Source organism: Seriola aureovittata, chromosome 5 (genome assembly GCF_021018895.1).
Source record: "Seriola aureovittata isolate HTS-2021-v1 ecotype China chromosome 5, ASM2101889v1, whole genome shotgun sequence".
Taxonomy (NCBI): Eukaryota; Metazoa; Chordata; class Actinopteri; order Carangiformes; family Carangidae; genus Seriola; species Seriola aureovittata.
This window is the reverse complement of record NC_079368.1, coordinates 28,153,554-28,179,011: the sequence shown is the minus strand read 5'-3', so window position 1 is coordinate 28,179,011 and position 25,458 is coordinate 28,153,554. Positions and strand designations below refer to the sequence as shown.

The 25,458-nt window shown below is 41.6% G+C and overlaps 2 protein-coding genes across 2 annotated transcripts in view; one reads left to right on the top strand and one right to left on the bottom strand.

The window, feature by feature from the left end:
* Nucleotides 1-1,393: 1,393 nt before the first annotated feature.
* Nucleotides 1,394-9,815, bottom strand: slc25a25a (solute carrier family 25 member 25a). The gene is made up of 9 exons (XM_056377229.1): nt 9,555-9,815; nt 7,554-7,680; nt 7,357-7,444; nt 7,154-7,265; nt 5,304-5,462; nt 4,252-4,404; nt 3,886-4,161; nt 3,297-3,447; nt 1,394-2,887 (listed from the first exon to the last, which is right to left on the bottom strand). Exons 1-9 carry the CDS (start codon nt 9,714-9,716, stop codon nt 2,703-2,705), a joined length of 1,413 nt encoding a protein of 470 aa, XP_056233204.1. The 5' UTR covers nt 9,717-9,815; the 3' UTR covers nt 1,394-2,702.
* A 5,625-nt stretch (nt 9,816-15,440) lies between these two features.
* Nucleotides 15,441-25,458, top strand: part of LOC130169545 (early estrogen-induced gene 1 protein-like) — a 30,341-nt gene continuing 20,323 nt past the window's right edge. The window contains exons 1-2 of the mRNA XM_056376396.1: nt 15,441-15,574; nt 15,674-16,004. Of these exons, the coding sequence (XP_056232371.1) occupies nt 15,862-16,004 (143 nt within the window). The 5' untranslated portion in view covers nt 15,441-15,574; nt 15,674-15,861. The remainder of the gene's footprint in view (nt 15,575-15,673; nt 16,005-25,458) is intronic.

The window sequence follows — 25,458 nt, the reverse complement described above, 5'->3', positions numbered from 1 at the left end:
CTGAGGAAGTCTTACAGTGGATGGATCCAGAGAGTCCAGACTGTGTTCCCTGGTTGTTCATTTATTCTCTTATCTTATACTGACAAATTAGAATAATTGGAGAAGGTTTTCTGGCTGATCCATATTCCTATGTGTTGAATTGACAGCTGACACTCACTTAGTTCAGCTCAACCAACAAAACTTGTGTTTTCATCATGGACTGTGCAGAAGCCTAATCCTGTGTCAACTACCATTACATAACAACACTTTACTATTTTTCTGATTAATCCCTATCCAGTAAACTATCTGCTGTTTCCTGTTGTGCATTAATTCTAAATCTTCCTCCGATCTCCACTATGTAAGAACATAATAAATCATAATAAATCCCCAAGGTTACAATACTGTATATAATCATTCAAATTTACTGAAATATTATGTGAAATATCCAAAATGTCTGTCATATCAGTAACACATAACTCAGCCATTGTAATTTATTTATTCTGAAGTACAGTGAGCTAATCTGTCTGTTATCTCTTCTCTTCCCATGTTTCTATAGAAGCTTCCTGGAAGAGCTGAAACTGTTGTGGGAACAGCAAATTAATGTTTCACCTGTTTTAAGTTAAACATTGTAAGATTAAGTAATGAACAAAAGGGAGAAGGACATTTTTGCAGTTCAGTTCAGTTAAATGATAAAATATTCTACCATCTATGATCCAGTGCAGAGGTACAGTAATACTAGGGTCACTGTGCATTTAAAGGTTGGGGCTATTCTAGTAAAATAATCATTTATTCAGATAGTTGTATTTTTATTCATTTAGATTTTGAGATATCTGGCTCTGCAATTTCTGTCTCCAATAATCAGTAGAATTACCTGCTACTAGGGATTTCCCTCAAACGATTCTGTGGTTTATTCATAGAAACAGGAACATTTTTTGTGCGTCTGTTATATTTGGAATTTTTTGATTAAATGTCATTTCTCCACCACAAATGAAACTTCATTCACTGTTGTGTTGAAGTGGCTGCAGATGTGTCAAAATCCAATCACCATGGCTCAAGATCTCTAATGACGGTTGTAGGAGCTCTTTACTAGTTTGTTGATTTTTCTATTATCAAAGCATCTGTTCTGTTTGGATTAATTTGTTTATTTTTTATATTCATTTTAGTTTAATTTATATTATTTGTTTATCTAAGCAAAAGTCAAATAGAAAAGTCTCATTGTAATTTGGCTTTTTAGTTGCAGCTGTAACAATAAACAAGGATTAGTGTGTTCACGTCATATGGGATGGATCTTAGAAAATGGGGAAGATCAGAAAGCCCCAGTTTAATTCCACTTCAGTCTCTGTCACTTGATCTGTTGTTGTGCAGTTCGAGACATAAGATACATCTCATCTAAAAAAGGACATGTGACAAAACGTCTGACAAGAATTTGCTTTTATTTGCATCAAAATGGTCCATTAAAACACTAAAACATAGAAAGAATTTAATCTTAATACCTGGATTGATATGACATTCATTCAGAGGCCCGTCCAGCATTAATTAAAGTGCATTATGTTGCTCATCTTTTTCAAGCCTTTGTTTTTCCAAGTACAAATGTGAACAAAAAAAAAAACAATAATCTGCCCTTAAACCTGAGATGAACATTAAGACGTTTGTACTTTTTTTTTTTTTTTTTTTTTTTAAGAAAAAAAAGAAAAAGGGCAAACACACATCAACAGACGCTATTCGACACTAAAAAAAATAATCTTTGTTGATGCAGACACCAGCCACAGTGACTCATGAGTACAAGCTCCAACCCTCTTTTCAACAATTCACCACAACTACACTTAGTGTTTGATAGCCACGTGTTAAGGCCGTTTCCTGGTATTAACTTCCCACCCTGAATATAACCACACTGCATTTTACAAGTGTTTTCAATCGCACATTTGGCTCTTCAGACAGAAAACATGCAACAGAAAACATTTTACACCTCCTCTCTCTTCTACAAAATAAAAGCAATAAATACAGGATAGATGGAAATAAATACTCTGCAGTCATTAAGAAAATGCTGCCATCAATCCATTCACTCGGGACGGAGGTGGAGAGAGATCAAACTCACATGTGCAAAATCCTCTCTTCTAGGGACACAATCACTTCTTCCTACAGGCAGAACTGTTAAAGAATAAAGCTTATTAATGCTAGATCTGCCACGTACTCTGAATCTGTTCAGTTTTTTTTTTTTAATGAAGTAGTTATTTAACAAGAGTGCTGGTGATGCATATTAAAGCCGACTGACCAAAGCTTGCAATGTCAGACCAACGTGAAAAAACAAAACAAAACAAAACTGGATATTCTCCTCAGGCACCAAAACGTAAAGTGGCAGGAAGAGCAAAAACATTTGGTCCTCGACTTACAGTCACTCACATTCTTCATATTTCAGTTTCCCCTTAAAACATAAATAGCAGCAGTCACAATCCTGACAACCTGAGCTCACAGAGTTCATATCCTCCACCTTGGCCTTTCCAACGTTCAGTGTCCTTTCTCCTCTTTCGTCAGCTGACATTCACAGAATGAGATGGCTCCACGAACCCCCGGAGGGGCCACAAAAGGTCCCTGGGATTCCCTAGCTTGAGCCTTGGAAGGGAACGGGCGGGAGGGGGCGGGGTTTACGGTGGGTGTTTGGGTGAGGGTCACTTGTCGTATTCAAGCTTTTGAAGCCACGTGACAAAAAGGAAGGGGGTGGGGTTTCAGCGCGATGTCACTCCCAGCTGCGTCTTCAGGTGCTCGTACACCACGTAGCTGATGCTGACGGCGGGGATGACTTTGAGGAAGTTGGGGGCCAGGCCTCTGTAGAGCCCGATCGGACCCTCGGTCTGCATGATCTGCCTGAAGAGACCCGTCATGGTCACCTGCTGGCTGCCCTCTGTTGCAGCTGTAAAACATCATCAACAGGTCGATGAAGACATTGCAATAAAGATATAGTGATGAAACAAACGTTATCAAGAGCTGAAATGATTCACTGATTGGTTTTTCAAACAAAAATGCCAGAAGTTTGATAGTTATTGAATCATGTCATCCACCCTTGACATGAATGTTCCTCCCTGATCACAGTGCGGGAAATGTCCTCCCTAAATGGGTGTGTTCCTTTAAGGAGCTGCTACTTTAACACTCAAAAGGAATGTGTAAAATGTTGGTCTAAAAAAAAACATATTTACAACATAAAATACAAAAATTTCACAGGTTAAAACTTCTTCACTCTCAGCGTTGACACGTTCAGGTCAGATTTATACTGATGGAGTCCGTCAGAGAAGCTCAGTATTTCAAGCGAGTGAAGGCCTCACCTTGAGCCTGCATGCGGGTCCGGATCAGAGCCAGAGGGTAACTGGCGAGCTGGCCGCAGGTGCTGGACACGGTGCCGCAGGCCAGCAGGACGAAGACGCCGGGGTCGGTGCCGTTGATGCCGTACTGCTGCAGGTAGCTGTTCTTCAGCGTCTGACGGAGGGGAAAAACACAAGATAAGTTTGGCATGAACCAAGAGAACAGGGGGGATGCAACAGTCACTTAGTCATCAGACTGTGTTATGTAATCCAGTCATGAGTTCATCTGGTTCTTTCTTAATGTTGGTTCATCGTGAGGCAGGATGTGGTAACACAACCTTTGGCTTTTTTTTTTAAATGTCTCCTGATCAAACGTCACCTTTGTCTCTCTTGTGTTTAACATCATGTCTTTTTTTATTTTATATTTGGTTTAACACTTGGACATTTCATCAGTGTGCAAAGTTAACAGAAGTAAAACTGTGAATGTGTTGAATTTGCAGCTGAAAGATTTACATTCTTGCTCCGATTAGAAGTTGAGTCACAGTAAGAAAGAACAAACTGATACTGTTGAGGATGAAGGTTGCAAGAAAGAATACAGAAATCCACCGCTCACCTCGTACACTGCCAGGTCGATGCCTGCGTAGGGGATGATGCCGAGCATGTTGGGGATGTAGCCTTTATAAAACGCCCCGACTCCTTCTCTCCTAAAGATCCGCTTGGCGCAGTCGGAGATCCCGGCGTACTGCCCGGTCTTCCTCAGAGCGAGGCGCGTTTTCAGGACCTCCATGGGGTAGATGGCGCTCTGGGCGATCACGCCGGCCAGAGACCCCGCGACAAATCGCTCCAAGATGGTCAGAGTCTCCTTTTCGCTGCCGATGAAACGTTTGATCTGGAGAAGGCGAGCGAGAGAGAATTAGTGAAGGGACACCGAGAGCGGCCGAGGTTCAGGACAGTGCGCTGCGAGAGTCACTCGTCATACCTGCTCGTACGCCATGAACTTGAGCGCCGACTCTGGGGCGATTTTGATGATGTTCACGCCGTTGCCTCGCCACAACGACCTCATGCCGCCCTCTTTGATCATCTGCATCAGCCCGCTCATGATGCACATGTTGTTGGTTCGGGATCCATAAACCTAAGAAAGAAGAATTAGAGATAATTAGATGTAAATATTCCACAGCCCTAAACGTCTGTCTGCACTGAGAGGGAAACATTAGGAAATCTGAGTGATTTAATAAACTGCTGAAATAATTACAATGGGATGTTAAATCTCAGGATCAGGCACGGCGCCATGTAGCCCAATTTTATTTTTTTTTACCCAAAAACGAATCCAACTGGGTCAGGGTTGTTTAACTAATTGATGGGAAAATAGTGAATAAAAATCAATGGGGCTCAAAGTTGACACGATTGTTTCAAAGTCGACTCTCCACACTCCCGCTGACGTCAATCAGGGCCGTTGACACAGATCCCGAATCAGCGCGGTTAGACCTTCAGCCGTCGACCGCGGTTGAGGCGTCGCAGCCGAGGGAGTGACGGCCCTTCGCGAGCCGTCATTGGTCACGGTTATGGCTCGGCTTTGGTGGGCGTCCGGCCCCTGGACTCTGACCCCTCGCTCTTACACTGTCCATTAACCATTAACTAATTTATGGCATTTAAGCAACACACTCTTGGGCAATCTTCCATCTTTCTACTTGAATAATTGTGCCACATGCTGCGGTTACGAAAGCCCCTCAGTCATGGCCTTCAGGTGAATCTCACTCACATTTACTTATTCAAAGTTTGATTTGTTGAGCTCAACTCTCTTGATTTGACTCAGGTGAGTAGATTTTAGTCTTGCTGACAGCTGGCACCTACATCATATGACCCACAAGCTGATGATAATTCTCTACCGCTGCAAACAGCGAGTAGGATAAGAGTTTCCACAGCTTCCACCTCACATTGTCCAGTTCCCAAACTCCTGAAGGTCTGGAAACTCATTTACGTGGTTTTTAACCTTTGATTCATACACACTGGGTTTGGACGCGACCGTCTTACCTGCATCATGACTTTGACTCGGTCCAGCGGAGCGGTGCAAGTCCTGGAAACGGCTCCCGCTCCTCCACCTGCGACCAGGTGCCTCCACCACATCCCGGTCTGCTTCTCCTCGATGGTGAACTCATCCGGCACCATCAGGTTCTCACCCACATCGAATATCTGCCGGGAAGACAGAAAGGTTTAGATACTAGGATAACGTGAGAGAGACGTCGACCACAAGACGACAAGATCATGTTTTCATCTGTTCGTCTCCACCAAAAGGTTTTCACATGAAGGACAAGAAAACCGATATAAAAGAGAGACCACCGACCCCGATCTGATAAGATTTCTGCTTTTAAATGTTTCATTACAGAAAGTTCTTGCTGGGAACCCCCTGGAAGTCCCTGGACCGCACTTTCACAACCATGTATTCAGAGCTTCTATTCTTATACAAGTATCTACTAGAAACTCCAGCTCCCCACATGTGCTGTTGTGAACATTTTTCTTGTTAGAAGCACATGACATTGCTGATGTGTGACAGCAGACTCCTCCTGCCTCAGTAAAAGGTCAAACTGTGAGTTATGTGGCGGGTTTCTTTTCACAAACACCGCAGTATAGGTCAGGATTTAATTGACTTCAGTGGATAATCGGGGACACACTGTACTGCTTTAAAAATCTGAGCCACGCAGGTTTTAATGAGGCTCCTTGGGCGAAGGTCAAAGGGTGCGAGTCTGCAGGGGGACGTGTTTTCGAAACGATCTAGGTCAGGAGCAGACAGCAGGCTTACAACTGGATCCATCTAAACCTGCAGATGTGGACCTGTGCCAACTCTGCTCCCCTTAAACATGACTTTAAAAGGGCATCAGAAAAAAAAGATGTCCTCCTGCTAAATAAGATTTTTCCAGTTTGTTTTCGATGTTATTCTGTGCAGCCTCAATTTTATTTTTGCTTTGTCATTATATAATTTGACAGAGTCAATAAAACATCCTATTTATTACTGTGTCCCAAATACAGGACAGCAACCTCTGCAACTACCCAATAGAAAGTCTGTGTCACTCTGGGACACGCTGGCTCTGCTGTGGGAAACAAAGCTGTGCTGTAACTGCAGAGAGCTTTAAACATCGGATTTTTTTCTATCTGAAACGATCCAGGGGCTTACGTTTCATCAGTAATGTGGTTGCCTTTCGTTTGATCTGCTGCGAGTGGTAACTCCGGTGCTATTCCTGGACCTGGTTCCGCCTGTCAGTCAGTCAGTCAGTCAGCATCTCGTCTGCGCCAAGTCGAGGCTGCTAGACTCATTAGATGAGCACGGCGTTGAAATAACTTGTCCGACACCCAAGATCACACTGTGCTCCTGCGGGAGTTGTGCTAAATTACTTCAGTCTCCACCTGCTCCCATTTACTGCTGCCACCTTTTACATAACAGCTAGACAAATGGGCAAATCCCTCCAAGATAATCCTCTCAGAATGGGACCAATTCCTTTCATGGACTAATAGAGCTTAATTTCTGACGCACGACTTGTGCTCTTGAAGCCTTTCAGGGAATTCGCTTCTTAATTGACCTGTTTTTTTTTTTCTTTTCCCCGCCCTTCAGACAGGAGAAAGACACCTAATGCCCTTTGATTAGCTCCAGCTTGAGTGATACCATTATCGGACGCCCTGATACCCTTATCAAACCGAAGAGCGGGAGAAAATAGCACATCTGAACATTTATGTAACACCGACAAATGGAATATTCCAGTTTAGTCAAAGGAAGTCAAATTGATTATTTAGCTCTTCCCCGTTTGGGTTCCGGTGATAAAGAAGACCACTGTTACATCTGTTCCCCACAGTGGTAACTTCGATGTTTCACTTCAGTCTGTTCAACTAACCGTGGAGTGTTTCCAGTAGAGGATGATCTCGGGAATGTTCTCCGTCTTCTCCACCATCATGTAGTTGCTCCAGTCTCTACTGCTGATCGTTATCATTCCGTTCTTATCCATGCTTTAAGAAAGAAAGAACAAAACTAAGACTCGGACTTCAGTTAATACAACAATCCAAAATGTAAGCGGATGAAACAGATGAATGAAATTACCTCTTAAGGACTTTCTCCGCATGCTGCAGGGAAATATGCACACCGAGGTCACGAAGAGACTGCATGAACTCTTTGGGATCAACGTGGCCTTAAAAGGAAACACAAACAAGTTTTAAGAAAAAAAAAAAAGTTTCTCATATGGCAGCTGAACCATCTGAAACAAAACCAAAACCTCTGCAGCAGCAGCAGCCACATACCCGCATTCTTCCTGCCAAGGCTTTGCACCACAAGCTTCAGGTCTTTCTCGTAGTCTTGCAGATAGTGAACAAACTCTTCAAAGTCCAGCTGTCCGTCTGAGTCGTGTCCTTCCCCTTTTAAAGTTTTCTGCAAAAAAAATAAAGTCATACATGCAATGAGATAAGATTCTCTGTTTTAAGTCGGATAAGAGGACAGGGTAAAGTTTGCATAATGACAGTTGTTGAGGGAGGAAGAATTTAATTTTATTGAAGCAAATACAGTGTGGTGGTTTTTGCAAAAGGTGAAAGGAGAAATCAGTCTCGGCATTACATGACATTTTGCAGTGGTATGCACGTGTCTTCTGCACTGACACACCAAAACAATTTTACATTCAATTATGAAACAGGTACAGCGAGTTCTGAAATGTACTCGATCTAAAGCCAAACAACTAATGAACAGCCAAACCCACAGTCCTGAATGACAGTGGAGATTTAAAAAGGTGCCCTGGCTTATGTTTCATGACCCATTTGCCAAGCTGCGGTGCTCTTGGCATTCTTGAATGACGTCCATATCTCTAGGACTGGGGGGGGGGGGGGGGGGGGGGGGGGGGGGGGTATTAGGTAGTAACACCCTGGTCTATCTTTGACTGCAGGCTGACCTGCCAACTGTTTTAATCTAGTCTGAGCTTGAACCTCCTGAGCTAAAACAAGATGAGGACACCGGCAGTACTCCAGCCCGCCGGCTGGCCAGCCAGGATACCTGACCCGCTGCCCACAGTGCAGGCATATGACTGTCACATAGCAATGATACTCTCCCCTGCACCTCACATCAAACTACCTGCACACGTGCTTAAATGTGACTTGCAGCATGGTTAAAGGGGAAAGTTGTTTCACCAGTTTTAAGGGACCACTGTTTGTGCCCTTGTCTTAAAAGTCATTGCTGGAAGCATAAGACACTAACTGAAGTTGCCACACTAAAATAAATCATGTTTACTGAATGTTCTTGCATTGCCATCAGTTGATGAACCACAATGTGAACCTCAGCTGAGTGTGAAGGACTGAAAAACCTAACAGGTTAGCAGTGGGCCAGCATCCCACTGATTGCAGATTAGGCATGAGTCACAGTTCAGTGCAATCTTTCAGCACAAAACTCACAGTTGAGGTCACCAGTTTTCTAGTTTCAGGAAACCACATGTGCATGTGTCAGTAAGAAGACTCCCACTGTATCCCCAGAGGGAATATTCACATGCAGCAGAAGAATAGAGCTGAATCCCATATTTTTCAAGTAAAATAGTGAAAATTTCTGCAGATTGTCAAACTGCAGGATTTGCTGCTTCTCTGTCATATATAAATACTCAAGTGAAAACTTTGGGGGTTTTGGACTTGCAATTTGTGCAATCTGCAAGTATACACTTTATGTGCAAAGTAATTAAGACTAGTAGTGCAATGATCGAACAACGTTATAAAATGACTACCTTTAATTTGTGCATTTGATGCTAATTTATAATGTCTGATCAAGTTCAATTGTTGACTAACTATTCTGCATTTAAATCTGATTTTCACTTTAAGGAGCCAGCTGCATATGGGAGCAGACACCGACTTCAGCTACTTTTCAAATGCACGTGAAAATGAAGGGCATGGCATGAATTCCTTTTTAGGGTGGATTTCCCCTGCAACATGTATGACAGAGCGCGCGCCGGTCCATTTGAGTGGACAAGAACCACGAAAATTACGCTGCATGGACCAAAAGCTGTTACCTTTAACATAAAAAACTATTGTTAGCTAGATATTGTACCAATAATATCAATAAAGTTTTTACAAAAATTACACAATTTCTGAAAGCCGGTCACCTCTGCGGCCTAGTCGTAAGGCTTTTTTACTACCCTGTGCTAATCCTTCCGGCGCCAGGAAAGAAAGGATTTAGCGTGATCTAAGTGATGGGATTTAAAGAAGTAAGTAATAAAACACTAACAAGGGCATATATAGAAATAAAAAGTTAACTTTAAGTGATTTTTTTCTCACCTGTCGCCACTTTTGGTAGGTTGAAAACTCCTGAGACGGCAGGAACACGCTCAGTTTGTTGAAGACAGACTTCAGCTCCGACGGTAGTCCGTTAGACTCAAAATATTCCACTTCAACCGGGTCTGAGTTGGACACCGGGACGTAAAGGCACAGGCCGAGCATGTTGGCTGCAGAAAAATTTAAAAAGGAACTACAATAAATAAATAAATAACACACCAACGTGTCTCCTCCTCCGCTGGACAATACTGAAATGCCGGTACCGAAAACGCCGGTTTCTAAGTGTCAGGACACCACGCCCCTTATAGGAATAGTGTAACGTCACTGGCTGTTCCGCCTACAAAGGTGACGTCATTTTACTACGGACCAATTGCTGAGACCGCCCATTGATGGGCTCGGTTCGTTCCCGCCTACTACTTACGTACTTAAAGAGTCGTAGAATCGTCGACCAATCCCGTCCCTCCTTTCATCCATCTTGGCAAACAATGACCAATCCCGTGTTTTCTTTCATTCAAACTGTGGGTGACGCAGAGACGAGTGCTGCTTGGCGGGACATGTGCAATAGTAATAATAATAATAATAATAATAATAATAATAATATAATTCAACATGAGAAAAGGACCTGCAAAGAAAAATTACAAAAACACATTTTGATCAAATAAAATAAAGCAAAATATAAATACCAAGAATAGTAATAATAATAATAATAATAATAATGATAAGCTTGGTTGAAGAAATTAACATACTTTTAATTTCATTTCTAATAATTTTTGCATGAAAAATGAAGAATTAAAAAAAAAAAAATAAATGGGTTGTGTGTCAATGTCAACTGAGACACGTCGTCTATAGTTTATTTTTGTCTTCCTGCCACATATTAAGCATAAATCAGAAAACAATCTGACCGAAAACAACCAACATTATTCATGAATGCTTTGTGCAAGTTTGAGTTCAGTCATCATCATTTCCCTGCAAGAAATAGCATTTAGACAAAGTCACACAATATAAGTAGAAAATAAAAAATAAAATTCATATGCATATGTTAGTTTGAGTAAACCTAGCTCCCCATTTGTTCCCTCGTGTTCCACCACATGCACTAGGCTATATACTGGTTTTAGTCTTAATATCATACTATACAGTCTTTATCTTGAGGTTTTGAGAAGCTACGATAGTCCTGTTTTGTCCCTGCATTACTTCAGTGTTGTGTTTTGTTTTCTTTCCTTGTTTGTTGTGCACTCTGCTGCAGACCATGCTGCGTCATCTGATTTGGCCACTGACGGTGCAGGAGTCAGAGCCAATCCTTGTTCTCTGAGGAAACTGGCCTGAGGCAGACGGACCGGAGGGATGAACGCTCTGAACCTAAACCGGGAGGAGAGTGAGTGCCAAAAGCCAAAAAAGGCGCTGAAGAAACGCCAAGTACTGAAGGCTTAACCCCTGAGGCCGTCAGCTGATGCCGTCTGAGTTTACATACAACACACACACACACACACACACACACACACTCCTAAATGTCTTAACTGTCAGCCAGTGCAAAGTTCCTTGACCGTCTTGTTATTGATGGAGACTCATGCAGACAACTTTTCAACTTGGTTTAAATTTGACTTTTGCATCACACTGATGTATAGCTCTGCACTGAATCTGGAGACAGGTATATGGCCAAAAGTATATGGACATCCCTGAGCATAGACTTCAATGGGCCTGTGTTTCATTTTTAGTTCCACTACAGTGTTCAGTGATAATTTAGACAATAAATAAACTTGTTTTTATTGTGTCAGCTTAGAAAAAGTAAGTGTTGTCGTTGTTGAGATGTTTTTCTTAGTGTTACTGAACGCTCCCCCCTTCTCTTCAGATATAACAGATAAAACATTAACTGACTATTGAGCTAAAGCAACAAACAAAACCTTAACCAGGTGAGATTTAATTTTTGATGAAGTGAAAACATTCACTCTGAATTACTGTGTTACTTTCCACTGGCCCACAGAAAACTCACTGTTATGTTGCTCTGTATGAATCACATGTTGGCCTTGTTTTGGAAAATCCAAAATGACCGTATGTGTAATCCAAATTTAACCCTCTGCAGTCCATGTTTGTTTTTATTAATATCTTTGTGATAAAACAGCGCAGAAACATGGTTGTAATGTTGTTAGAATCTGTAAAACATATACTTACAAGACCATAAGTGACTCAAAGCCTCTAAAATTTGGTTAAAGTAAAGTGACAGAATAAAAAACCTCCAAATGATGCACAGTTTGACTCAACGGCTGGACAGTTTAATCCAAAAAGCTGCATGTCCCTCTTCTGTCTCTAATAAACACTGTGGCAACAAAATTATAGTTATTACTGTTTCAGCATCACTGTAGTTTTATCCAGCTTTAAAAATCTATGAAAGTCTTTGTTTCCACTTCAGATTTCTCTCCATTTACGCTGAATTTAAAGATTCGTGCTGCTGTTAAAATATAAGCTCTATACTGTGAATTGCTGTTCACAACGCTCAATACACTTATGTACAGCTGTTAGTGAGGAAATGTTTAATGAGGCTGAAACAGAAACGTTTTTTAATGAAGATCTTTAGGTTACATCTGTATATTGGTCTCAGGTTTTGTCCCGGCCGTCTGTTCTGACTGTTCCCATAATATTAAACTCTATTTTCAAAGTTATGTGAAATTGTTTACAATAACTGCAGCAGCTTGCAAACTCAACAGTCCACTAACACACCAGTTAAAGTCCAGTGTTGAACACAAACATGTTGGTGTGTAGCTGCTGTGTTTGTTGTCTATTGTCCAATCCTTTGCGTCACTCAGCGGAGAGTAAACGATAACTGTTACGCCAGAGTCACAGCGGCCTGTGACAAACAGGATTCAGCAGCAGCACTTTAACCTGCGGGATCAGACAAACAGTCCGTATCTGAAGGGGATGATACGGGTGAGAGGTGAGGGGGTGTGGTCTGGTCATTAACAGGAGGATCTCAGTGGTACGGTGCAGGGATGATACAGCTGCTGTTGTGATGAGGAAGAGGTGAGGTTTTACAGTTTGGTTGTTGATGACTTATTGTTGAGAAATGTCAGCTAACAGGATGTTCCCTGTCATCAGTCCGACCCAGTGAATCATAAAGTGAACAACCTACTATAATTAGAATGAAGCCAATTCATTCTATAGATGCTTGAATTCCTTTCTAGATTCCTATTTTATCGGATGCTGTGAAGTAAAATCAACAGTGTTTGTTTGGAAATGTGACATTTTGAGTTAAATAGGAATCATTTATAAAAGTTATCCCTCAGAAAATTCAAACACTTTGTGACATGAGCTAAACTTTCTTTTATAACGTTTGTTTTGGAGTTGTGAATTCTGTTTGAAATTGTAGAAGGTTTTTCAGTTTGTAAATATACAATATTTAACACTTATTAAGGCTCCAAGCTGCAAATGTAATTTTTACTTCATGCACAACATTTTCTTTTTCAAAGTCACAGAATTATTTGATGATTCTCCTGAAACCAGTAGAATGATGTCTGGTCTTTTTTGTCTGGACTTTCACACCGACATTTTGTCAGTTTTAAGTGTCTTAAAGTGACATAAAATAGGCCGGTTTTGCACATGTGATGTCATCGCCTCGACTGGCGTGAAGGCGTGGGCAGCACCCGGTTTCCCAGTGGCGCAACCAGTGAGTCGCCTTTTCTGGGGATACGAAGGTCAGAGGTTTGAAAACCCAGATTCCCAAAGTCCTGCTTCAGCAAAACTTCAGTAACAATTAATACATATGGTATTTAAATGTTTGTGAGCTGCCTGGACCCCGGTGGTTGCAGCTGTATTTTTACTTTGCTTTTTGATTTTTAAGCTCATCATCCTGAGCCTGCATCATATTTTGAATCTAATTGTTCTCTGTCTCCATCATTCTGAAACCACAACACAACAGACTCATTTTCAGTACTGTCACAGAAAAAGAGGCAAAGATTGTCTGAAGTGACTATTTTGAATTTACATGACACAGGTGGGGAATGAATTTGGCATAAACAGCATCACTAACTTTGACACCTTGTTACACTGTACTAGAACAGAGTTCACAGATTTAATGTTTAGATGACAAATCTACATTTAAATCCAGACCATAATAATATGGATCAACAACATGGACATGTACTGTAATATTATCTTACAGTATTTTATTTGATCTAATCCTGATTTTTTCTTCTTCCTTCTCTCTTCTCTCTCAGCTCTACTCATCTATCCCTCCGCTCAAAGAAGAAAATATAAAACAAAAAGAGTTTTAATGGAGGTTGATTTGTCTCACTGATATGAATCCACAAGCGTAGAATTGAGATCGAATGTATTCACAGATATGTTTTGATTTGTGAAAGTTGTTTATTTGCAGATCCGTTTTATATTTGCAAGATATTTTTGTGAGTTTATAAATGTGTTTTTCGTATTTGTGGAAGTTGATTTATATTTACAGATGACATGTTTATCATCATTGAAACAAATCTAGTTTTCACATCTGGTGTCTTCTTCTGTCTTTTCTCTTCTTCACTCTTCAAATCCAGACTTCCTCCTCTGTCCTCTCTCCTCACCCGTTCTCCACTCCTCTCCTCCTGGTTCTTCATCACATATTTTTCTCCTCTCTTCTTTCTCTTAACTTCAGCTTTTCTCTCCTTTCTCACTCTCTTCATCATCTCTTCACCTATTCCTGCTTCCTCTCCTGGTCCACAGGTTGTCCTGTCCCTTCCCCTTGCTCTCCCACTCATTTTCCCTCATAAGATATGATATGTTCACAAGGACATTTCATGCACAAATCCTTTTATCTACGTATTCTCAGATACACAAGAATCCAAAATGCTGAAATAGAAATAGACTGGAAGTCCTCTGCTGCTCTCTGTTGGCTGAACTTGAAGTTGCTATAGCTGTCAAATAAATGCAGGTGGGTAGTATAAAGTATAAAGTAGCATAAACTGAAAATACGAAAGTAAACACACACTGTAAATGTAAATTCCACCATTGGGAAAAGCTGCATTTCATAAAATATCAGTGTGTGTCCGAGAAAATATCTTATAATGCTGATGGTCCCTGAAGGCAACAATAGGGCAGTTCAGACTGTGGCCACGTGATGTCGCTGTTTCACCGCTGAGGCTGCAGCGTGACTGACACTGACTTGGTCCATTGAGTGTCAAGTCAATAAGAGTGAATTTAGTACATGACCGGATGTTAGGTAATTTACCTTTTAAAATAAAATCAACAAACTGGGAAAAAAAAATCAGTTTTAAACTTAAATACAATTTAATTGTTCAATAAACCCTACAACTATGTTATTATTAATTAATTAATTTATTATTATTATTATTATTATTATTATTAATAATAATAATAATAATAAACCCTTATAAAAACATTACAACATTATAAAAAACTCTTAATTTTAAGAGCATTTTAAAAGTCAAAAGATGTTCAATAAAAAGTTTTTATTCTTAACTTTATAAGTAAGACTAAGTAAGACTTAAGCCCTCAAGCCCAGCAGAGGATGTACTTCCTCCACCAGCTCAGGAAGCTGATCCAGACAGTACTTTGCAATCACTGACCTGGCCACTATCCTGGACTTGTACACCTCCAGAGTCAGGAAGTCCCGCAATCCCTGTGCAATAACCCTGTAGTACTAAAACACCCACTTACCTACAATTATAATAGTATAGTTTAAAACTGATATTGTGCAATAACATGCATATATAATATATAATATCCATGTGTGTCTCACTGGATATTGTTATTGGCATATTGTGTGTATTGGCCAATGATTGAGAAATTTTAACAAAATCACAATTTTTTTTTTTTAACAAAATAAATATAAATTGAGCTTTTAACTTTTATTCCGAAAGGTAGCAACCGGAAGTCTAATGACGTACTCTCCGCTAGCTTGATGCGCCTCGCGCGAGGTTCCTCCTCCCGGCTCCGAGCAGAAAAAGAGATGAAGCGTCTGTTTTCTCTGTCATTGTACGTTGTTGCACCGCTGCGGACAAACCTCACGGGACAAGACATGTCTCCAGGTAGGTCCGACATTACTGTTTTTTGTTTGTTTTTTTTTAAACACGTACGTTAAATTTCTCCCCCACGTTATCAACCGAAACGCTTGGTTTTGTTTTCAGATTTCTGTGCTGAATCATCTCTGGGGAAACGGAGTTCGCATGAAAACACAAACTAAAACACCAGCAGGAGCAGCAGCAGGGACACTCCGTTTACATTAGCTAGTTTTTAAATAGTATTTCCCCCCTTCCCCCCCCGACAGGTCATTCCCGCTAGCTTTTAGCCGTGTGTTTTTAATGCGAGTGAAACAATGGCTTTCTTCGTGAAAAAGAAGAAATTCAAGTTTCAGACTCATCTGACTCTGGAGGAACTCACCGCGGTGCCTTTTGTCAACGGAGTTTTGTTCTGCAAGCTCAGGCTGCTGGAAGGAGATTTTGCAGCTACTTCTACCAGGTAAAAAATTGTTTTTAGAGTCTTTTGGTGCAGTTAGAAATGATGTCTTCTCTATTAAAGACACTGAAATATTTTCTGCAGGAGGTTTTGGTGTTTTCATGGAGCGATATAGTGAATTTATTGACTTTTTCTTACACTTTATGGAGTATTTCCAGCTCCTAAACTTGTGCCTGGTGTGTTTATTATCTTACATATAATGATTTTGGTAACAGGATTGTTTTGTTGAGGGTTTTTGATGTTTTGTTTTGGTTTGTTTTGTCCCTCTTTACTATTATAAACATCTATAAGAGACGCTGATGCATCTGATATATTTTTATTTGGGGTTTTAAAACTATTACTGCTCTGCTTTAGGTCTGCAAGTGTTAAATGAATTATTCCTATAGTCTATGAAATGTCATGGCATCTTAAAGTTGCTCCATTCATCAGTCCAAAACTCAAAGATATTTAATAGAATATCATATATGATAAAGAAAAGTTGCAAATCTCATCTAAAATCAGAAAATATTTGACATTTTTACTTGATAAGTGGCTGAAATGATAAATTGATTATCAAAATAGTTGCATACTACTTTATTTCTGATGGATTATTTGATTCATTCACTAATCAGTGAAGCTTAATTATGGTTTCTAGCTTGTTTGTGGTGTGTTTATTTTGCTAAATTCAGTGATTTTTTGCAATGAAGAAAAAGGTTGTCTTTTCTTTTAGTGATATGAACGTGTTTTTCTGTTGCATCTTTGTAAACTTTGCTATAAAACCATCGTTATTTCGTCGGAGCTTTAAAGCTACAACTGTTTTGTTTGCATGGCACCAGCCTCAGTTTGTGCAGCTCCGCTCAGGCTGGACAGATTTTCTCTGAGTCAGATTTAAACGCTGGGTGTTGCCATGATAAGTGGTCTCTGTGTATCTGCACTGGCACCTCCACTGGATAACCAGACTAAACACAACAAAACCTCTCAAACCAGCTCGCACCGGTAAAAATTATCTCGTCTACTGGATCCAAACCTCCCTGAAAGCAACTTTTTTTTTTGCTGCAGAACTCCTTAACTGGTCGTTTTCCGATCAAACGTCTTTCCAGATTCCTCCTCCCTCGACCTTGATAACATCAGGAACTTTCATCTCCTCTCCCTTCCTTGTCTTTGATTCACTAGATGAGATTATACGGCCCTTGAAAGTCACTTCGGAAGCCTGTAACAGAGTTTTAACACTTGTTAAAGGGTGAAGATGGGAGACGGTGATGGTCTGGTGGCTGTTTCACCTTCGTAACCTCGTTGTATCTGCGAAAAAATAAACTGCTAAAAGAGTCGTTTTCTTACTCCAGTACATTGTTTATGCTCAACCTGCAGCACAAAGCCTTCTCTCTCTCTCTCTCTCTCTTACAGACTCTGACCTACTAAACTAACCTCAACTTGTAAAGCAATATGAGGCGTTATATTGTTAGCCAGCTGAGTGTTGAAACCCATTTCTCAGATGAAAGGAAGGACCTGATTTTTTTTCTCCAGGTCTGGCTTTGGATCAGGACTCAGGCGAGGAAAAGGTGCCCCGCTTCCTGCTCTTCATTCATCTCAGGGTGTGTGGAGTTAAAACAGGAACGAAAGGAGTCTGTGGTTGGCGTTAAAGCGTCTTAATCAACCTTATTCTTCCCCTTTTATTGAGGCTTTTCTTTCCCACACCAAGCTCGCACCACGTGTTGACGCAGGCCTGTTAAACTTTCCCCGAGCTGACGGACGCGTACGTGGGAGAACGTTTCCTCTGCGACCTCGGTAGAAAGCAGATCATCCTCTTTGTACGAGTGCGACCCCCCCCCCCCCCTGTTCTCACGTAGCATCATTCCAGCACAGAGGCTAGCAGCGGGAAAAGCAAACACACCGAAGAGATTGCCATCATCTCGATCACGTTCGTGGTCACTGCATGTTTTTCCCGCTTTCTTACCTTTCATCAGTGACACACAAACACTCCTGCGAGGCGGCCGAGGGGGAAACAGAGCCACAGATGTGCAGATAAACCTACACCGGCAACTCTAGATCATTTTATTCACCCACAGATTATTCTTTTCATCAGCTGTTCAGAAACTAAGCACAAATGCCCGTCGTGGATATTGGATTTCTTGCCACGAACTCTTGTATAAATATTTATGGTCCCCAGAGGATGAATCCTGTCAACATTGTTACTGGTGTGAGCTCTTTAGCTCGGAGCCCCGGTGCAGCCTCACAGAGCTGCTAGCATGTCTGCAGACTCAGTCTTGTTTAATTTTAGCCTGATGTTCATCACACTGAGCTGCACGGTGCAGAAGCCTGACAAATTATATTATACTTTGTTAGGTCAAAGTTTCTTCTTCTCTGTTCTAGTTTCCAGTCTTTGTTCTTTTAGTTTCTTCTTTGACACTAAAGTTTGACACTTTCTTGTGTCCTGATACTAAAACTTTGTGCTCACGATCCAGTGAGACGAGCTTGTTCTGCCTCCGGAGGATCGCACACTCATAGAAATGTTTGTTTATCAAAGTAAAACTTGTATTTACTGAGTAATAACAAACTAAATTGTCCCTCCCTGCTCCCCCTCCGCCTCAGGTCCTGTCCTCAGCAGCGTGGACAGCGACGTCTGAGGTCTCTGTTCTCTCAGAGGTCATTCTCCCCTCTGGAGGTTATATAACAACTCAGATTCCCTCCCTCCCTCCCATCTCACTTATCATCTCTGTGGCTGAAAACAAGGCCGTCTCAGAGGAGGAGGCGACGGCGCAGGGAGGCTCCCGTCATGGGGGACAGCGATTAGCGTCGCAGATCTGACAGACCGGGTCTTTGTACGGGGCCTTGCCTTGTTGTGGGTCGGGAACAGTGGGGGGAATTAATGACGAGCTCATTCAGGGACTGCGCTCCCTCCCGGAGTCCTTGCTGGCTCTGAGTGTGGCTGGAAGCAGAGAGGATCACATGCTGTGAATGTGACTGTCCAGCTCTCAGACCGATATGTCTGGACCAGTTCTGTTTGTCGTCTCCGATCTCCGCCAATCAGTGATCTGACAGAAAAACCGTCTGGAAAACATGTTTCATACTTCACACATCCTGCGTTCCTTCCGGCGCGTCGGTTGCGTGCACCTTCAAGAATTAATGCTAAATATCTGCACGATGCAGTCAAGCACACGAACAGAGGGGACATTATATCGGGAGGTGAAGTGAGGTCAGCAGTGAAAAGTCCAAATATCACGACTGCTGCTGTTTTTATTTTGACGTTTTCTCAACATTAACAGTTTCCTCCCCGAGTCTCACGAGGCTTAGTTAGTGTGACGTCTTGAAATGAAGTCTTGTTTTGTTTGAAGAGAAAAGCATGAAAATCCTCAAATTTGAGAAACAGGAAACGGCAAATGTTTTGGATTTTTCTCTGATAATGGATTTTGTTGCATGTGAAGAGAGAAAGTTGCACTAAACACGACTTGAGGACAAAATACTGACAACTGATATTCAGTCTGAAAATTAGATTAATCGTAACTTGTCTTGCTTTTTGATGATATAACGGACGGATGTCCCTCAGGACAGAGGACCTTTGTGCTTTGTCCTCTTGGCTGAACTTGTGGTTTTACAGTTGTAGTGATGGGACATGAAACAGTGCTGTGCATTTAAAACAATTGGACATGGCGAACACAAAAAGTCGCTGAAGGCTGAAGCAGAGTTACATAACGGCCTTCGTGCGTGTTCAGTTCTTCTTCTCAGAAATTCAGCCGGAAAAAACTTGAAACAGTTCTTAGAAGTTGACAAAAAAAACAAATTACTGAGTTTAAAAAAGCCTTTTAAAACAGTTAATCTTTCTTTTTCTTTTCTTCAAATGTAAGTGTCTATGTTTCTCTCACAAGGTGTTTTTCTTTTGCTAAGAGTAAGAAACTAAATTACATAAATTATAAAAAAAAAGGAAATCTCCATCCAGATCTATTGTTAATCAAGAGTAAAGTAAGTTAAAGTAACTTTTCTAATGGGTTTGTGTTGAAAACATGCAACGATGTACTCGTATCTGATTTTTGTATCAGCACAGGTTTCTAAGGCTTTAGTATAAACAGGCTGTAACCTGTTTGTGCTACCTTGCACAAAGAAAGCAACAAGCAGCTGCAAAGTTTAGATTAAGATTAGATTTGGAGTCAAGATATTTTGCAGATTTGAGAACTGGAATTTATTTTATTTTTTTTATCGTATCAGGAGCGATATCACCATTGGAAAACGTCCTCTACGTCCAGCCAGGTTTATAGTGAAACCAGCCGGTCAGATTTGCTGATAATGTGTTTTCACTATATGCAGCTTTAGACACCAGATGGTCTCCGTCCTGATTTGGCAGAAGAACGTGATTTTCACTGGAGCACGAGTTCAGCCTTCATCGGTTCGTTTACATTTTGGACATTTAGCTCATTTTGTTATATATATATATATATATATATATATATATATACACATACTGCTGCTGGCTGACGTTTGCAGAGCACCAACACTGCACGAAGCCGGTTTTTAAAAGAGGGAGAAGATACAACCACACCGACTTTACCGTGGGTGCAATCAGACGTATCTCTGATGCTGCAGAGGAACTAAGAGCCAAGGGAGGGAGATGGAGAGGAGTTTTGTATTTAAGGGTGATTGAGGTCAGAGAGGAGGAGAAGAAGAAGAAGAAGAAGAAGAAGAAGAAAAGTCTGAGTGAAATGTTGAGCTCTTAGAAGCTGCAGCGAGTGTTTCTGATGTGGCAGTGTGGACAGATTGTGTTCATTTCCTGTTCATATAACGATGTAACACACACACACACACACACACACACACACACACACACACACACTGTATTTTTCACGTGTCCAGTGAGAAGCTCTGAACCCCGCACTCTCAAACATATACAAGTACATAGTGTCATGTGAATCACAGGGTCAAATGAGACGTTCATGTCCAAAAAGATAAACAGTATAGTCAGGTTCAAAGGTCAACGTCTGTTTATTTTTTATCATTATCAAACACACCACGTTCTAACGCACTGGAATTTCCTCTAACGTACACACTCCGTACTCAGGGTGGCTACTTGCACTTGAAGAGAGAGAGAGAGCCTCTTGAATTCCTTATTTGTAAGAACCTGAAATGTGACACTGTGCTTGTACAGCATCGTGTCACGTTGTGAGACGGTGTTCGCAGGTTGTCTCGGCTTTTCCCCCAGTAAGAAGGTGCAGGATGTGGTTCTCAGGACCCTCCGGAGTACCGGGAACTTTGGGGTGGAGTTGGCAGAGCTTCCTGACTGTCTGCTGTCAGGCGTCACCAGCACTTGACTCGTCTGAGTAGTTGTAAATGGTCTTGTTGAAGTTTTGAAGTGAATCTTCGTCTTCTTCTTCGTCTTTAAGAACTCTTCTTCTCTAAGTGATTCTTCTTCTTTAAGTGATCTAATATTCAAAAACAGTAACGACTAATGTGAAACATGATGAAGGAAATGGCAGATTTGTTGTTTCTCTAAAAGGCATTTAATTTTTACGATATTTTCTTGCCTTTTTGTTTTCACAGTGAGTCGAGAGAGAGAGAGAGAGAAATGAACCAGGAACTTTCATTGGTTTCATCCCCTTGCATCATTTTTGAATTTTGCACTGGGACCATAATGGCTTCTTAAGCCCTGAAATGTTCAGTGCTCCCAAATAGACACACATGCCATTCTGCACATACCACACCAGTGTTATGGTTGTCGTACGCTCACATGTTCCACACACACAAGATAGGATGCACAAGATAAACTTTGCCTGGAAGCGCTGCCTTCATGTCATGCATTCAAGCGTCACGTTCCCCAAAATGTCGTCCCCAGTGTCTCTGCAACGAGCCGTGATGAACAAACCAGCCTGTTAAAAACCAGATTTAATCGACAGTAATTGATGCTGAAATGTTTTTATTTTAGCTCCATCAACAAATCGATGGTGTAGATCGACTGAAAATTAATCAACAACTATTTTGATAATCGTTAAATCATTTCAGTCTTTTTTTAAATTTTTTTTTATTGGAGAAAATCCTCTGATTTCAGCTTCTTGAATGTGAGAATTCGCTGTTTTTATTTGTCGTATATGACGGTAAATTGAATGTCACCACTTCAGGAAATTGAAGACATCTGGGCAGGGTTTAAACATACAAGAAGAAATTAATTGGCAGATTAATTGATTCAGGTTCGAATCCGACCCGGGTTCTTTGCTTCATGTCGTCCCCTCTCTCTCTCCCACAACTTTCCTGCCACTTTCCCACCATAACTATCACATTTAAAGGCAAAAAATAATAATAAAAATAATTTATGACAAAAATATTCAGTTCCAGCTTCTCAAATGTGAAGATTAGTTGCTTCCAGCTGTTTTAATGTTGTAAATTAAACTTAGTCTTTGGGTTTCAGGTTGTTGGTTGGACAAAAAACAGATTTGACAAACAGGTTTGTTGCTAAGTAACGACTTCGGCTCTGCTATGAACCATCCAATTAAAAAAACGTTGGCTTCGTATCGTGGCTTGAAAGATTTTAGGAACAAAGCAGAGAGTTGGTGTCTCATCCAACAGCCTGGAAACACAAGCGGGAACCCACCTCCGTTTTTTAAGGTTTTGTCAACCAAGTCATTTAATGACGTCATCGACAAAATGTATCTGCCGTGCTTTTTGCGTTCACCGGGTGCAACTGTGAGGGAGGGCGTCGCTTTTTCTCACCTGGTGGAAGCGCTTCAGATGTGAGCGGGGGGGTCTCACATTTGTCCTGAGAGTGGAGGGAAGAGCTGAGTGAAAAGGAAGGAAGGAGTCCCAGAGAGGAGTGGGTTTGTGGGGAGTGTCAGAAAATCGACCGGGACCGAGCGGATTCTCAACAGCTGTTTCCTGTTTTCATCTCACTTTTCCAGCCGTTAGCATTTTGGTGGGATGTGAAGGGAGGTGTGTGTGTGTGTGTGTGTGTGAGTGTGAGAGGTGTGGGGGTGTCTGGCATCTCTCCAGGTAATCAAAACGAACTCCCCTCTGTTTCGGGGGAAATTCCTGTGAAATTGATTGTTAGAGCGTCTCTCTCTCTCTCTCTCTCTCTCTCTCTCTCTCTCAGATTTGATCTTTTTATGTTGATGACAGAGCTGCAGCTGAAGTGGCTCAGGTCCCGTTGTTTCCCGCCTCAGCCGTCACACATGTGGAATGAAAACCGACCGAGCTCAGGGGCCGTGCATCCGTAGATCCCGTAAATTAGCAACTTCGATCGCAGCGATTTGAGATCAGAGCAGCTCCTTTATCACAATTAAAAATGGCTTTGTTGCTAAACTGACAAACGATTGATTATTTATAGATAATTGATTAACTATTACTCAGTTTTCAAACAAAAATGCTTTAACATTCACTGATTTTTTTTCTTCTATTTTGTAGCACCGAAAAAATCTTTGGGTTTAATTCTGTCGGTTGGACAAAACGTCCCTTTTGACTCTTGAAAATTGTGCTGGTTTCTGATAAACAATAATTGATTAAATAATAATTTAAACAATTGAGACTAATCAATAATGGACGCAGCCCTGCTGATAAGTATTTTGTTTAACATGGTACAATGAGAGTATCACTAAATTCTACTTAAAAAGCAATTTAGCTCAACACTCTTGTGCACCAGTGATTAGCTTATGTGGCTAACGTTAGCTACATAGGATGTTTTCCTGCGAGCTAGGTGGCGCTATAGCATGAAACAACAAGATAAAAAGTTGATTCCTTTTGCTTAAAACATCTACGACTGGCCGGTCTAATGTCCTCCACAGACGCCATGTTTGTTTATGACTGTGGTCATGGAAACGCTTTAAATTAGCTGTGTATTGAGGACCGAGGTTCAGCAGGGTTGGCCCGGACCAAGGCGCTGACATTTTCATTTGCGCTCCATGAAACGCTGGATCACATAATATCCACGGCCTCCGACCTCGGCGTCTGACTCGCGATGGAGTCGGAGATATTGGGGAAACTTCAGTCAGCGGCGATACCTCCCACACGATGAGAACGAACTACAGACACGTCGACAAACACAGCTGCCAGTTACATCAAAAATCTGATCCAGTATTAACGACAATTCAGCTCGTTTTAAAGCGGAAAAACGCACAATAACACAAAAATCTTACCCCGGCTAAACACCATTCTGCTGACATTTGCACATTTCATCCGATCTCCAAACCTTCAACCTGCAAAACTTGACAAAAGCTCCTCCAGAGCCACAGACTCCCGCCTTCAGTTTATTCCATAATAAATGACACAAATATAAGAGCGAAGCGTCCCACGTGTTGTCTGGTTAATTTGCTGTTTTATTTGCTAATTTAGCACCTGTTGAAAATGAGGCTTTTAGCCAAGTGTGACACATTAACGGTGGTGTGGATGAGTGCAGGACGAGAGGACTGGTTTTGTTTCCAGAGACAGAACACATGGTTGTTAGTGACAGCGAGGATCGACCCTGTGACCTTTTGGGTACAGGAACAGCCTCTCTGACTCCTCGCCTTCTCCTGCTGCCTGCTGGTCCGCCCTGACGTCAACCCCCCCCCCCCTGCAGGATCTATCTGCTTCCTCAGCACTCTGCTCTGGGGGCTGTTTATCTGAGCCCTCGATGTGACCCGACCCGGCCCGGGTGCTGTTTGTGTTTCTGCTGCGACCGCGGGCCCCCAGGAGCCTCGCAGCCAGGATGGGGGAGATAAGGGATCCCGTACCGCTGCATCGCTGACACGTTGAGTCATCACATGCTGGGGTGCCACGGGGGGGGGCAACTCAAATCAGGGACTTCGTGTTTGTGTTCGAGTCTGTCGGCTGACTTGTAGGGTTCGGACACAAGTCCAGCTCGTCTTCTTCAGTCTGAACCGAACTGGAAATGTTCACTTTGTTGTTGCATCTGTTGTGTTTTTGTTTCATATATTACAGACGCGACTTCTGCATTAGTAACACGGACTCGATTACTTCAGTGTCGTCCTGCCAGATTGCAGATTTTTGGCAGTGGGGAGAAGGTCAAAACAAATCTGATTCCACTTCCTGTAACTTTAAATTACATAACATCTTCCGAGCAGCTGTAAGTATGAGTGTTAAGTGGTTCACCTAAACCACTGCGGTCCTCAAAACTCTCTCTCAGGCTGCTTCACAGTGAAAAACTGGTTTCATCCGGAGAAAGAAACATGTTTTAAATGGAAGAAGTTCATCCTCAAGAATCCAAGATGAACTGCCCCAGGCGTGACTCATTTTCCTTTTTTAAAAAGAATATATGAATCAAACCAGGAAAGCCTCAGCGAGAACAACAGAGAGTTACAGACTTAAAAACACGGCACAGATAACACGGATCATCTCACAGTCATCACATTTAAACCACAGGTGTCTGATTGTCAGGTCGTAAATAAAAGTGACAATAAGAATCATCTAAAGATCACAACGTGTTAGATCAGAGAAGTAAGACCAGTTTAAAACTATGAAAAAAAGAGAAGTTGATTTGGGTTTTAATTTGAGCTTCTTCTTCTTGAAC